The sequence below is a fragment of the Epinephelus moara genome, chromosome 24 (assembly GCF_006386435.1).
Source record: "Epinephelus moara isolate mb chromosome 24, YSFRI_EMoa_1.0, whole genome shotgun sequence".
In the NCBI taxonomy this organism is placed as follows: domain Eukaryota; kingdom Metazoa; phylum Chordata; class Actinopteri; order Perciformes; family Serranidae; genus Epinephelus; species Epinephelus moara.
In genome coordinates, this window is record NC_065529.1 from 43,462,407 (window position 1) to 43,477,339 (window position 14,933).

General features: G+C 41.7%; 2 protein-coding genes across 3 annotated transcripts; both read right to left on the bottom strand.

Annotated features, from left to right (window-relative positions):
- pde12 (phosphodiesterase 12) lies at positions 1-6,009 on the bottom strand. The gene is made up of 8 exons (XM_050038909.1): positions 5,046-6,009; positions 3,324-3,751; positions 3,100-3,205; positions 2,037-2,181; positions 1,697-1,775; positions 1,465-1,587; positions 1,110-1,315; positions 1-298 (listed from the first exon to the last, which is right to left on the bottom strand). The coding sequence occupies exons 1-8, from the start codon at positions 5,612-5,614 to the stop codon at positions 179-181; spliced, it is 1,776 nt and encodes a 591-aa protein (XP_049894866.1). The 5' UTR covers positions 5,615-6,009; the 3' UTR covers positions 1-178.
- Positions 6,010-6,993: 984 nt separating this feature from the next.
- On the bottom strand, positions 6,994-14,933 carry atp6ap1la (ATPase H+ transporting accessory protein 1 like a). Of its 2 annotated transcripts, none has more exons than XM_050038521.1 (8): positions 14,777-14,933; positions 10,890-10,912; positions 10,556-10,635; positions 10,001-10,069; positions 9,254-9,408; positions 8,824-8,874; positions 8,427-8,664; positions 6,994-7,435 (listed from the first exon to the last, which is right to left on the bottom strand). In XM_050038521.1, exons 1-8 carry the CDS (start codon positions 14,875-14,877, stop codon positions 7,157-7,159), a joined length of 996 nt encoding a protein of 331 aa, XP_049894478.1. In that variant the 5' UTR covers positions 14,878-14,933; the 3' UTR covers positions 6,994-7,156. The 2 variants fall into 2 exon arrangements, with proteins under 2 accessions (XP_049894478.1, XP_049894479.1); XM_050038522.1 differs by having other exon boundaries at positions 14,773-14,896.

The window sequence follows — 14,933 nt, forward strand, 5'->3', positions numbered from 1 at the left end:
AACTGCACACAGCATTTAATTTAGTGATTTAAAACAGTCTTTCAGTAAATATATCCAGTAAACCTGCAGGAACACGTTTCCATGCTCGGATTTCATTCAAGTATAAAGAAATCTAACATTTAAATGTATTTGAAGGAGAAAATGACAGCCTGGTTCTTTAGTGTCTTTTGGTCTGAGGTCAGAGGTTCCAGCGCACATCACAGATCAGGGCGATGTGGTCAGAGGGATGAGCCACGCTGGGCAGAGCCTCGTAGGTGGTGACCTCCTGGTGGCTGGGCAGAGGAATCACCTGCTCCACCTGCACAGAAACACACACAGCAGCATGTTATCTATCACTATTTCAGTATGTTTTCAGTTCATGAAAGTTAATTATAACTATAAAAGTTTTCTTCAGCGTTTAGTTGTACTTAAAGACCCTCTAAGGAGTCGGATATTCGGCTTTTCCTCAAAGTACATTTTTGTTTTATGGTATAAAGATTGTTTTTTGCTTGTAAAAATTAGCATTATCACAGTTAACCATTGCTGCAAATGCACTTTGCTAACTAAGCTAGCAGCTAGCTTTACAGTTAGCTACAGTCTCTTGTCCAAATATGGACACTTCTGGATTCAAAAAGAAAGATGGTGACGGCCAAAGTGCCAGACTCAAGGCTCTGAAAGTGGAACCAACAAACCAGTGGGTGACATTTTGGTGGCTATGTCCATTATTTTATACAGTCTATGTACGGGACAAAAGGTTCCTCCTACTTTACTGAAAAGTCCATTCTCAGTCTATTGCGTACTGGAGGCTTCATGTTACTACATCACGCTTGAGTCAGCCACATATTGAACGACAGTTGGTTTCCAAACTAGTTGCGATGTCACAAATTGACTGAACGATTTCTGGTGAGCACAGAGAAATATTCCTCCTTCTGCAGATGATTTTGAGACCGACCTTTTGTTGTGTTCAGACTGACTTTGGGCAGTCCAGTCACATTTCAATCGAGAATATACCTAACTCCTGTTTTAGGTTTAAGCCACATTGGTCTGTCAGCACAAAGTAGCATCAGTCGCAGTAAGAGTATTGGCAGCAGCAGTCCCAGTACTAGCAGCATCAGTGTCAGTATTAGTACCTGCATGCTGTCAGGCTGTATGAAGATGTAGTCCAGACAGCCGTGAAATCCTCCCACGTAGTTTGTGTAAGCCGGCTGGCTGCAGGCGCTCAGCAGAGGGGGGAAGGCAGAGAGCAGCTCCATGCTGCAGGATTCCTCCGGCCCTGAGCTGCTCCAGTCTGCATGCTGCAGAGGAACCACCGCCTCACTGAGCAGCTGGAACACACCTGTGGACAGGAAGAGGAGATAAATACATCTTCATCAAACAGGAAAAGTATTTTTAACATCAGTTGCTTCAGCTGAGGTTAATGAAAGACAAAGTGAATACTGCCAGTGCATAGTGCTACTGTGGTCTTGCCTTTAGTTATGGAGTTACCTGAGTTAGGGGTGGAGTTGAAGTCCCCACAAAAGACCAGAGGGGCTCCAGGTGCGACTTCGCTGATCACATGACTCAGGTGTTGCAGAGCCACGCCCATGTGGACCAAGCGAATGTTCCCTCCTTCAAAGGAAATGAATTCAGTTTTTAGAAGTGAAGGGTACAGATCATCACTCTGCTCTCCTGTATCAGTGACTCAGGTGTGTTCATACAGAGGGATGAGTTGTTTTACCTTTCGGGTGCCAGTATAGGTGAGTGTTGGCCACACAGACCTTCCTGCCTGGTTTATTCAGGTCCTCGAGCACACTGACCTGCAGAGAAATCAGTCAGGAGAATCGAGTGTCACAACACAGATTCACAAAGCCAAAGACTGAGGGTTTACAACACCGGGGCTGCAACTAACCACTTCTTTCATTATCAATTATTCTGTCTGTTATATATTTATTTTTTGATTCATCAATAAGCCTATTAAATGTCACAAAATAGTAAAAACACCCAACACAATCTCCCAGAGCCCAGTTAGCTCCTCTCTCATAGGGCTCTCAGTTGGTAAAGCAGGTGAACAGCGGTACCTGCAGGGCGGTGGACCTCTTCACTATTAAGTCCATTAGGGCACTGTTAGCAGAAACTCTCTCCAGCAGCGTAGAATGAATGGGGTCAGAGGTCAATGCCTCACTCAGCACGATGTCATGGGAGCTCAGCAGCTGAAACTTTGACCTAAAAGAGAATATGATGTCATGTTTAAATGATATGACTTATTCCTGGATTGACAAGGTTTATTACCATATAGAAACAGTGTCGGGCTGTGAAAGAAAAGAGAGCTCTGGTCTGTTCCTGTGTGATGATCAGCTTTAATGATCTACAATCCATTTTGAGTTCCAATCATCAAACAACACATCAAATGAACTAGTTCTGATTGAGCATAGCCCGACCTGTGCTGTCTCACATTTATCAGGCTGCAGATTTTACACCTGAGGGACCTGTTCAGTAACCATCACACCAGTTCTACACCTGCCAGCCTGCTCCACCTACAGGAGAGGAAACCTACATCAGCAGCTGTTTAGACCTGCAGCTGTCGACATGTTAAGTCCAGGGGACTTCTGAACACTCTCAGAAAGGTCCTAACTTATCCTAAACCTCTCTAGCAAGGAGTCTTAGCTTGGGAGTGATTCAGGAAAATTCTCAGAGCAACTCTGAGCAAGGCAGGGACAGAAACTTTTAGCTCAGTGAGGAGGAATGTTTGACCCTGTTGATAAGTCTGTTTGTTAGGTCTCCTGTCACGAGGGAAGATTTTCTAAAACGTGAAAACAGAGCCAAGAGGAGGTGCAGAAGTCTGGTTTTCTCTCTGTCAATTTGTAGTACAATATGCTCAAATGTTACCATGGGATTTTTGCCCAGTGAAGCCAAACTTAAACCACCTACCCCAGTTTTAAGTATTAGAAAACTCACATGTCCTATTTGCTTTGGTATCAAAACATTTTAAATGCCAGTCAGGCCTACCCATGACATAAAGGCCCATCGTCACTCCTGTGCTCTAAGAAAGACGACTTCATCGCATCCTGAGCGCCCAAAAAAAAACCACTGAAAAAACACAGAAGACATTTTCTTCAGATTCTGGCTGCTGGCAGACCTGACCTGCGGTAGAAAGTGGCCAGCCCTTCATGCTGCTTCTCCTTGATCCTGAAAACACCATCCAGACCGAAGGCATCCAGAGCTGGAGTCAGACTGTCCACAAACACCCCTGAAGAGTCCAGGGAACATGAAGACAGTCAGATATCACATATCCACCAGCTGGTGGTTCTTTACAGAAAAGATGGACACTAACTTTTATAGCAACTAGTCGTTCCTGCACCAATTACCTTTGTCGACCTCCTGCAGACAGATGATGTCAGCGTTGTATCCGGCCAGCTCCTTCTTGATCAGGTTCTGTCTGTAATCCAGCTGCAGGGCGTACTGGGGGCAGTATGGGTAAAGCACCGTCTTGGACAGTTCTGTCTGGGCGTAGATATCAGCGAGGATGTTGTACGACACCACCCTCACAGCCGGCCACTCCGCCTCTTTCACTGTGTACGCGTGTCGGTTGTCGAACGTGCACACGCCTGGTCCTGCCTCCACAGTTCCCACAGAGACCAGCTCCTTGGCGAGACCACTGCGTTCTCCATCCTTGGGTGTACAGCGCAGTTTGAGCCTGCAGCCGATGTCCTGATTGGACGGGATGTGGACTCTTCCACATCCTACCTCAGTCCAACTGCCGTCCTGATCTGGAACTTCTCCAGCAGCTTCAGAGCTACAAGACAAGAAAGAGAAAAATATAAGGACAAAGGTGATATCTGAGAGCCAAAAATGAGGATGATATATATCGGCTGATACGTGTATTTGTTTTCTACAAAAATATATTAAGTAAAGAAGTATTTTTAACATGGATCCCTTAAATTCACTTAATGAAAAATATATGCCTTGCAGGACTTTTTACAGTGTAACAATAAACCTGCCAGTGCTCTCTGGTGAACAAATTATGTATGGAAAGACAGTTTATAGGTAACCTCAAATATAATCTTTTATGTACTTCTTTCTTGTTACTTATCAGCCAACATACACCAACACATATATATTTCATAAACAAAAATCCTTCAATAATATCAGCCATTCAGATCTATCAGTCAGGCTCTGCTTCAAGTGTCTTGCTTTGGTCGACAACTAGTCCAAATATATTCAATTATCGGTGACGTCAAACAGAAAAAAGCTGGAAATGTCTCTGCACTGCTGTTATTTATTGACCCACCTATTTACTGATACTGATATATGATTATTTTTATTCTCTTTTTCACCAACTTGTAGTATATGGACGTAATAGTTCTTAGTTTATTTTTACCTCTATTTTTTCAGCTTTTAGTTACCTGTCCTTATTTTTAGCTGTATGTCAATTTCTACCCTCCTATAAATTGTTCTTGGAAATGTGTGCACTGAGAGCAACTTAAAACCAGAGTCAAGTTCCTTATATGTGCACAAATAATTGATTGAAAAAGGCTAATTCTGAAATATGTGTGATAAACTATCGGCCCATGTATCATCCTGGCTAATTTATCAATCGTGCTTTAATTAAAAAATTAGAAAGACTTAAGAAAAACAGATATTATGCACTGTCTACTACTCAAGTGATGATGAACAATAAACAAACATGCTGTCTGGTATCTATCTACACGCATTAGGTGGGCAGATTATGAGAAAAACCTCTGAACATACTGCAGTCAAACACAACACCATCCATGCCTACAGACTCCAGAAATGAATGAACTCTTCTGACCCACTGTCAACAAAAAGTTAGCATTGTAAGCAGGGTTGGAAATGATCAATTTTGTCCACCTGCTTCCAGAAATCAGTTATCATTACATTACTTTTGGTTTTTGGCTGGTCATTGAAATAAATCTTGCAGCCACTTGCATATTTAACCAGCGTTTGGCTGTTGCTCCTCTCCAGACTGTAAGCTTCACACAGGCACTGGATTTACTGCAGGGCTGTTGTACTGGATTGCAAGAAACTGCATACACTGCTAATAAGACCTCCTCTGTCAGTGTAATTACCTTGTGTTTGGGGTACTTTCTTTATACCACGTGTACTCGCAGTCCTGGAGGTTCCCAAACTCTATCTCCAGATTGGGACAGACTGGGAATCCTGCCAGCAGAGACACTGGGAGCTGAGCACTGGTGAAAGTGGGAGCGTTCCTCCGCACCGAGTATTTGACATCTCCCACGTGCAGCACGGCTCCGTCCTGCCACGCCTCCGAGTTCAGCACCGTGTCCAGCACCTCTTCCCCATCATAGCACAGCCTCACCACGGTGGGCTCCGGGGTCTCGCACGGCTGCTGTCCCTTCTTCTTCTTCGACTTCTTCGCCTTCCCTTGGCTCTTGGCGATGCCGTTGGAGATCCGGGCCAGGACTTTGCCCAGCGCCTCGTCCTGGTCCCTCAGCATTTGTTTGTTGATGCCGTCCAGACAGAAGGAGATGGTGAGTTTGGGCTCCCCGGGGAGACACCTCACCACAGCCGGCTCCATCCTGCCGAGGAGGCGGCAGGCTCCGGTCAGAGTCCTTGCTGAGGCGGTGAGCAAGCGGCGGGGGAGCAATGTGAGAGCTGCGGAGAGGTGGTTAAACATGAAGTCCCCGGCGACAGGAAGATGGCAGCAGGACTAAACTACACTGACATTAAATTACACCGGTCACGTCAACATTAAACCACGCCGGACCGGTGTGGGTAGTCAGCTGCAGGGGAGCGTGGTCCCAACTCCCGCACAGCTAGCTTCACCTGTTAGCCACAATGCTAACCCGAGGAGAAAACCGGCAAAATGGCGACTTTAATTCACCCTCCAGCGATCTGATTTAAACGTAAACAACACACAGCCTTCTGAAATAAAATCGCTGCTTTACACAACGCGTATTTTTGTTTATATTTACAAAAGTTGGTACATTATCTGTCAGTACTTTCTCCTGAAGTCAGGCTGAGCGTCTTCTTCGTCTACTAAACATGGCTGCTTCAACGCTTGTGCGCGAATTACTGCCACCCTCCGGACAGAATGGACATTACACCAAACTGTTCAACATGATATCGTCATAATTTAATTTCCTCTATTAATTACATATATCTAGTATTCTTTTAATCTCTTGATTTTATGTTTTATATTTCTACTCTCTCTCTCTCTCTCTCTCTCTCTCTCTCTCTATGCTTTATAGTGTCTTATTTTCAACCGCGCTTTTAACGAATAGAAAATCTTTTAATATTGAAATTCTGAAATAATCACACGCTGAGTGCAGACATTACATATAATAAAATCATAAAGTAATCAATATAGCTTTAAAGCTACGCTCAGTATTATAAAATGAAGTTTATCCTGTATTTTTTCAAAATAACAGAGTTTATTATAGCTCATATTTTTTTTAATTCTAGCAAAGCCGATTATGTGATTGGCTGTCTTTACACTAAAGGCCAATTATATCAACATATTTTGATGAAAGGACAATGTGAAATGAAAATGGGTGCAATGAAAAAATAAACTCTGTTCTTGTAAAAAGAGGCAGGGTGTTTCAGAGCTGTGTATTTTTTATTTTGTATTTTTGTTCTGTGTTGTCTGTCTGTGATTTATGTTGCTGCATGTTGAAAAAAAACCTTGAAAAAGTTAGATTTTTAATCTTAAGAATTTTTTTCTGGTTAAATAAAGGTTACATAAAAAAATTAAACAAAATAAAATATTAGATTTTAATCATTTACCATTTTCCACTTGTGTGCACATGATGAGGCCGACTAGTCCGAGTGACTAACAACTAGCATCACCAACTGCATCGGAGGGTGGATGCAGCATTAATTTAGTCGAGTACTACATCTGACAATAAATCTGAGATGGCCTAATGCGCTCATCTCCATAACAACAAATACTGAATTAATCACAGACAGGAAAATAACCAAATACTATATAGAGAGAAACAGAGTAAAACAAAATGTGTTTTTTTTTAATTTATATTTTTAATACATTTATTATAAAGAAATACACTAACAGGCAAATTAAAAAAAAACACTAGAAATATATATTTAAAAAATGTAATCCTGAGCTGAAAGTTTACCACCACACCAGGGGTTTGGTGCCGGCGGTCAGCCTCAAATCAGCGGTGTGTCTCTCTGAAGTGTTGACAGGTGTTAACAGTCTCTAATGACCTTCTTGGCTACAGTACAGAATATTTTTCTCAGCCTCGTTTTCCACACAGCAGTGTTCAGACGGTTCAGGGCTTTGGGGGAAGTAGACGTCGGCCTTGTGCTCGTCGTCGTGCTCGATGTGTTTCAGGTGGATGACCATGTGCAGGGCGTAGGCCAGGACCAGCAGCAGGATGAGGGATGTGATGAGGCCCATCAGGATGGCCGGCGTCAGGATGGTGGTGCAGACGCTGGCAGGAGAAAATTTACCGGTGGTGACATTGAACGCCTCAATCTGAGGAGGGGACAGAGACATTTTGAAGATAACTAAGGAGATAGAATTCATGATGTGATGGCTAAAATTGAAATATGTCGGCATTCATCCTTACAGAAGTATAAAGTGAAAGAAATCCTCAACGTGCATAAGAAAAACATAAAGAGTTCAAATCCAAACAAACATTTTAAGGTCAGTGCAGGTATTGAATTAAATAAATAAAACTATGTTGTTTAAACCTGCCATAGGTGACTTTTTGGCCACATGGGGAAAGCTGCAACAAGGTGTGTGAACCAAGAATTGACGTATAATCATCTTTTAAAGGTCCAGTGTGTAAGATTCAGGGGGATATAGTGGCAGAAATGGAACATAGTATGAGAAGCATATTTTCTTCAGTGTTTATCACATGGAAATAAGAATCATTGTGTTTTTGTTACCTTAGAATGAGCTGTTTATATTTACATAGCGAGTGGGACCTCCTCCACAGACTCTGCCATATTGCACTGCCATGTTTCTACAAGGGACAAACCAAACTCTGGGTGCTTCTCAAAGTCAAGCAAGGATCCTTACATGGCTGAATTTCAGGGAGGCTACATCATAAAATCCCATCTAAGGACTGTTCCAATGTCAAGGATCCTTCAAAAAGTTTCAGCTGGTTGCAATCTGCAATCCTCACCACTAGATGCCACTAAACCCCCCTAAATCTTACACAGTGGACCTTTAAGTTGACACAGAAAACTTGTTATCAAACAGTTGCTTATTTGCACATCCAGTAACAGAACATGATCATTTATTTGGAGTCTTGTTTGTGCCCACCTGATGAACCTTAGCCCATCATTCTCTCTTTTTGTTTCAACCAACTCCTGCGGAAAATATCTGTCTCCTCAGCTGCTAAATGCTCCACTATGTTCACCAGCTAGTCTCCAACTGTGTCTGTCTGTGGCTTGCTGCTGAGTACAGTGAGTTTATAGAGGTTTTTTAGCTGAAAACAACTGGGTAAACAAACAGGTACCTGGAAGTTAATGAAGGTGATGGTCCAGCGGCGGGCGCGGTCAGAACTGGGCAGCAGCAGGGCGCTGTAGCGTTGCAGGCTGCTTACATGCGGGCAGAGGTAGGAGGAGGAGGCCGGAGCGTACACATCGCTGGCGTTGAAGACAGCCTCTTCAGAGGAGTTGTAGAGCAGAGAGACGCTGTCCACCGAGAACCACCACTGACCTGCAGACTCGTAGAAAGTGTTGGACATCTGCAGTCTGACAGCAGAAGGACGAGAGGACACAGTCAGGCCAAACTTTATATTAAACATTTCAGGTGGCACTAGCATGGCTGCAGACATTTTTGTCTTAAAGGTATCATGTGGAGTTTTGACCTCTAGTGGTGCTGTGAGCAGATTTTGTTATGAATAGACTGACCTGATTGACAGGCCTCTCAAGTCCTCCACATCTCCAAACCTCATGACAAGCCTGGTGAAGACAGACAGACAGACAGACACACAGACAGAGGGTCAGCTGTAGCCTCAGTGGTAAAACACTTGAGGTTGTGTGTTAATGTTGTCTTTTGGACCTGGAAAACATTAGGGACTGCTGATGGATTTTCTCATTAGCATTTTTCTTTCACATACAGTATGAGGAGTGTTCTGTGTAAACTGGACGATAATCTGGTTTTTGGACTTTGTTATTTTTTGTCTGAGAAGGAGGGGTATCTCTTTGAGCTCTATCATGAGTTGTTTCTCCCATTAACATCAGAAAACAAAGTTAAATTGTGAATATTTTTTGATGCTTTTAAAGCTTTGTGTACATAAAGGTATACAGAGGTGTCACTCAGACAGACAGGTGCACATACGTGGCCTTGTCCTGGCGGCAGACAGACTGGCTGGTGTCGACAGGTTTCTGTGGAGAGAAGGCTCTCTCCGTCAGGTCCAGCTGCCTCTGCTTGTCATAGCGGAGAGAGAGTTTCCTGGCCTGGAACAGGATGCACGGCTCCCCATTGGACAACACCTGGGACCCAGTAAAACTCCAATATCAACTTTTTACAGTCATAAACTGTTGAAGAGGAGGTGTTTTAAAGTGGTACTTTGTATGTGTTATAAATGTATACTGTAATCATGCTGATACCATAAACTACAGCTACAGACTACTATAATCCTACTGTTGGAAAACTTGTATTTTTCTACAAACAGCAACATTTCCAGATACGCAAAGATGGGGACCGTTCATTTTAAAGTTAAAAAATACACCTAGTGCATGATTGCTAACACCTAACTAACTTGCTAACTGAGGTTATCAATTGTAAAATTATATGGGATAATCCTGACACAAGCAGCGTTTCATTTTTGCCCTGCAAACATCGATCTTATGTTAAAAATAAAATGGAATAATAAGCAAAAATGTTCCTCATGACTGAAAACAAATATATAAATAAAAATTTAAAAAAAAAGTTCCCACGACTGAAAACATAATAAATAATAAATTAAAAAAGTTCCCCATGACTGAAAAACTGTCTGTCAGTTAACTGTCTTAACTGCTAAATAAACTTAAACTTATAAACTGTGGTTACAGTAGCTGGTTAATCGTCTGGAGAAAACCCCACCTTGAGGGGAGGAAAGGGAACTGAAGCTCCTGGCGTCTGTAGTAATTTCCTCCGAGACACATCTGGAGACTGAAGAGGAGGCAACACACAGGGAGAAACATGACGTTATGTTTTTTATCACATGAAACACCACAGTGCCTATGTATTAAACACCTGAACACCTGGAGGCACCTGGGGCTTTCTGGCAGTTCACATATCTTGTTTTTATTTGTAAAACACATGTTTATATGCTGTTATTATTACAAATAAATATTGAGGAGAAACTTCTGACTGAATCAACCAATACCTGGCTGATGGAGAGCTCTTGTTTCCATTCTTATCTTATTTGTATATGAATGTTATCACCTGCATCACCATAACATCCTCCTCAAACCATATTTCTTTCCTTTCTTTTATACTTCATTCCTTCTTTCTTCCCTCCCTCTCTGTCACTGTGTCAATACTGACTTGCCTATTGTTGGGCTACTCAATGCTGAATGCAAAAACAACGAACTAAATAAATAAAAATAGTACTGGTACTTCTACTTGAACGATTGTTCTCCACTCAGAGTTTACCTGCAGTTGTCTGGACGGTTGGTCTGCAGGTAAACTCTCCTCCATCCACATCCCTCCATCACTCTGTGTCCTCCCTTCATCTGGAGAGACAGTAAATAACAGGATGAATTGTTTCATTTCATAAAACAAGTCACACAAAGGTTTTAAAGTGTATATTTTTAAGCACCTTCAGCAAATACACAGCTCTAAAAACTTAGGCAAAACACGCACTGTCACCTAAATAAAACAAAGACTTTTTTTAGATCCTGAAAAGGTCACATTGTGAAGGCAGAAAGATGCACCTGACGGGGAGGGTGGGGTATATATTTTTGACAGATCGGTAGATGTTACTTACCATGGACTGGAGAGGTAACAGCACTGTGAACAGAAGTGACAGGAAGATTAATAAATAATAATAATCTTAATGTTTATCATCTTTTTTTTTCGTCTCACACAGCATCTTCTGTTTTCATTTAATTGATTCTCTCTTTTTTATGAAATATTTTATTTTATTTTTATTCAGCATTTTCAGGGGACATATTTAATAAATGTTTCTATATATTATGTTCATAAATCTGCAATATAAATGTCCTTTTTTGATATTTCTTTTTACCAGTCTTTTCATTTCTCAGTTGTACTTTTTTCATCAGTTCTCATTCTAGTTGCTTGATTTGTTTTATTAATGATTCAAGTTTGTATTTATGAGCATTTTTTTCAGTTGTAAAAATATTGTAGGTATTAGTAGTTAGATTACTAGTCAGCGTTTTGTCAAGACAAATTTACAATCACACATCAAAATATTATTCTAACTTATTATCATGTGATAGTATGGTGATGTGTTATTATGGGAAAACATAAATTACACTGACAAGCTAATAGTTACCATCCACAGCAAAAGAGCTGTCTGATTCAGATTAAAGATTTAAATAAATATAATAGTGACAAAACCATAAAAGTTACCTCAGTTCAAACTTTTAAAAACAGTTAAGAAACCACAACAAAAAGAAATGTCAAACATAGCATTAAAACATCTTGTCCTTGATGCATAAAACAGAATTGTGTCTCATTAAAGCCAAATTAATAACTCATGCACATTTAGAGCTGAGAACTATAGTTACAAGTGATATACAGTAATTGAAAATATGAAATATAAATCCCCTGAAACAGATACAAATGATGAAAGTTAGGAACAGAGGAGAGAAGGAGGGTGAGCAGGCAATGAACCTGTGAGGTTTCAACTACCCAGAATCCATCTTGTTAGTCTAGTGACCCAGTCGTCCACCCGGTGGATTAGAGTTAAACGTTACAGACAGAGTGATCAGTCTGGAACAGAGATGTACTGTTACTGAGAGGACCCACTCTGACCCACATTACACAGACGGAAACTCAGGTAGCAAAAAGAAAGTTGTTGTTTTTTTATAAAAAACTGTTTTTACTTTAGCAGACAGTGTGTGTTGATGTTGGACCCTCCCACTCACTGTAAGAAGATGATTGAGAAAATAGATATAAGGTCATGTCTCCTGACACCAGAGTCTGGGCTTCACTTCCTGAATCCCACCTGTGGTTTAGTGGTTCCCAACCTTTTCCCTTAAGGTACCCCTTTTTCGATTATTGAATAAATCGATGACCCCTGACTGTGTGACATAGATATATCATATTATATTCAATGCACAAAAATCTCCAACCTTCAACTGTACAAGAAAGCAGGTAGCCGGAGCATCACAGAGGAAATCATACACAGAGGTTTGAGATGGCTAGGCCATGTGCTAAGAACGGAACAGGGCTGGATCATGGAAGTCGCCTTAAGATGGACACCACCATGCAAAATCATGACCCCCAGGTTAGGAACCACTGGTTTAGGTGACAAAAGCTTTTCTGTATTAAACCAACACCACAATCTTTCCCTGACTTTAACCAAATGCTGCCAGTGCCTAAACATAACTATTCATTCATTTTTTGTAACCTCTTATCTTGTTAGACGTCGCAGGGGGGGCTGGAGCCTATCCCAGCTGACACTGGGCAAGAGGCAGGGTACACCTGTTGACAGACAGACAACCATTCACACTCACATTCACACCTACGGACAATTTAGAGTCACCAATTAACCTGCATGTCTTTGGACTGTGGGAGGAAGCTGGAGTACCTGGAGAAAACCCACGCTGACACGGAGAGAACATGCCATGTCAAAAATCAAATGTATGAAAAATCTGCGATCTATGTCCATCCCCACTTTTAAGTATAACTGGCCCCTAACAGAATACAGCACTAAAAATAGTTGACATTTCAACATGTAGTATGTTGAAGGGATGTCAAACATAACAGAAATCTGAAGTATATCCATGTATGTCTGTCAAAAGTCAAAACAAAACTGTTGTGTCTACATAGAGAGGAGAATGTAGGCTGATACAAAATAAAATAATCACTCAGTCTAATTTAAATGAGCCCAGTGCACGCTCATTCAGGGAGTTCTGCCTCTCAGTAAATGTAGAATAAAATGCTTTTCACATTTTCCCAGCACAAACTAATCGTATTAAAAATGTGCTTTGTTTAGAACAGGAGTCATCAAATCCACCCCGACGCACTGACAGCCAAAAAATGGGTTTAGCTCCCCTTGTTTATCGAGTCAGAGCGCAGGACTGTGGATTGTGGGATTGCACTGATTACATAATCATACCAACACACACACGCACACACACACACACTGAGGTCATGAAGGATGGGGTGGATATCGGCCAAAACGAGATTTTGCAGCTCTCCCTGCTTTTACCATCAGCAGCTGCACACTGTAAAAAATGACACACCACAAACAGATTCCTGTCTACACATCCAGCAGACACACAGCAACACTATCATACAACTTGTGTTTTGTTTGTGACAACAGTATTGACAAGAACGTTGATATGCAGATTTTTTTAGGTCCAATGCCAGTGTTTATACAGTTCTTACTTTGTATGATATCTGCTACACTAATGTGGTTAAGATTTGGGAAAGACAATAGCTACGGCAAATAAATGGTTGAGGCATGGTTAGTGAGGCAACCAGCTGGCACTGGGCGTCAATGTGACGTCAGAGAGATGTAGGACTCTTACATCGGACAGATGTTAATGTTTTGTTGAAATGAAAATTGGGTTGATGATATTTTAAGTGTCTAACAATATTAGAATTTCACGTTGATTGGATGTTAGCATTATGACGTTGTGCACACAATGGGTCTTGTTCTCCATACCTCACGATTAAATGTCATTATTCTATGTTAAGATGACATTGGCATGAGACGTTTGGAAGATATTGGATTTTGGGCACTTAACAACACAACTTTAGACCAACAAAATATCAACATCTGTCGTCAGTTTTCAATGTCAAATTGACGTTGGCATTAGATGTTGTCAACCTAAATCCAAGCAAACATCACCATCTGACGACACTAGTGTCCAGCTGGGATGAAGTTCGGGGGAAATCAGGGTTAGACTTAACAAAAAATGGGAATGTTAACTTGAGGTTTGCAACATGACACAAACACCTGCATAAAAATCAGATGTGCTAAAATGAAACTGGGGATACTGGTTTGTATCCAGTCCAGTTTTCGCTGACTGTACAGATCTGGTTCAGTGTACAGCCCACTGAGAATATTCTCATCAACTCTGCAGATTCACACAGCATTTTTAGCCTCTTTCTAGCCACATTTACTGTCTGGGCTAGTCTCATCATCTCGTCAGCATCATGTGATAACCCCACTGTACGCCACCTGCTCAGCAGAAAACAGCAGACTGACACAGTTAGAGAACAAAGTGGAACATTTGGCAGCGAAAGAGACAGATATTTCCCTCAGGAGTTGGTGCAGACCAAAATCAGAGCTAACAGAGAGTCGATATTAGACTCACATTCATCAGATAGACACAAACACAACTGCAGTGGGATGATCATGTTGCTCTGTGTCTGCTGATGCTAACACATTTACCACAGCTGCTTCATAAGGCTATGTTAGATGTCGGGTTTTCAGCTCATTCCTCTGCTCCCAATGACTCAATTCAAAAAATAATCTAATGCAGCTTTAAAGAAATAATAAACACAGTCAATGAAATGACCTACAGATCCTGGAGGGGCTCACAGCAGAGAAGCATCAGTAATCTTTGAGCTGACCGCTTCAAGAGTCAAAGATTAGACAGACACGAGAGGTCAGAAACAACAATCATCAAGATAAGCATCGTCTGTGTCTCCCTGTCTCTCCATGTCCTCACCTACCTGTCAGCAGGCTGTCGGTGCAGGCAGACAGACGACTGCGGCTGGAGGACGAGGAGGGAGAGGAGGAGGTGGATGCAGCAGTGTTTCCATGGTGAAGCCATCGCTGTGATGACCAGAGTGTGATGCCAGCACACACACACTCCCCTCTCTGCCCCTC

What these genes read in the sequence shown, in the direction of transcription:
- pde12 (XM_050038909.1), bottom strand. Translation starts at nt 5,614, where the DNA reads ATGTTTAACCACCTCTCCGCAGCTCTCACATTGCTCCCCCGCCGCTTG. An exon ending in TCTGCAGGAGGTCGACAAAG is followed by an intron (nt 3,206 to 3,323) that starts GTAATTGGTGCA and finishes TGGACTCTTCAG; the next exon opens with GGGTGTTTGTGGACAGTCTG. An exon ending in AGAGGTCCACCGCCCTGCAG is followed by an intron (nt 1,776 to 2,036) that starts GTACCGCTGTTC and finishes ATTTCTCTGCAG; the next exon opens with GTCAGTGTGCTCGAGGACCT.
- atp6ap1la (XM_050038521.1), bottom strand. Translation starts at nt 14,877, where the DNA reads ATGGCTTCACCATGGAAACACTGCTGCATCCACCTCCTCCTCTCCCTC. An exon ending in AACCGTCCAGACAACTGCAG is followed by an intron (nt 10,070 to 10,555) that starts GTAAACTCTGAG and finishes CCTCCTCTTCAG; the next exon opens with TCTCCAGATGTGTCTCGGAG. An exon ending in TTGAGAGGCCTGTCAATCAG is followed by an intron (nt 8,665 to 8,823) that starts GTCAGTCTATTC and finishes TTCTGCTGTCAG; the next exon opens with ACTGCAGATGTCCAACACTT.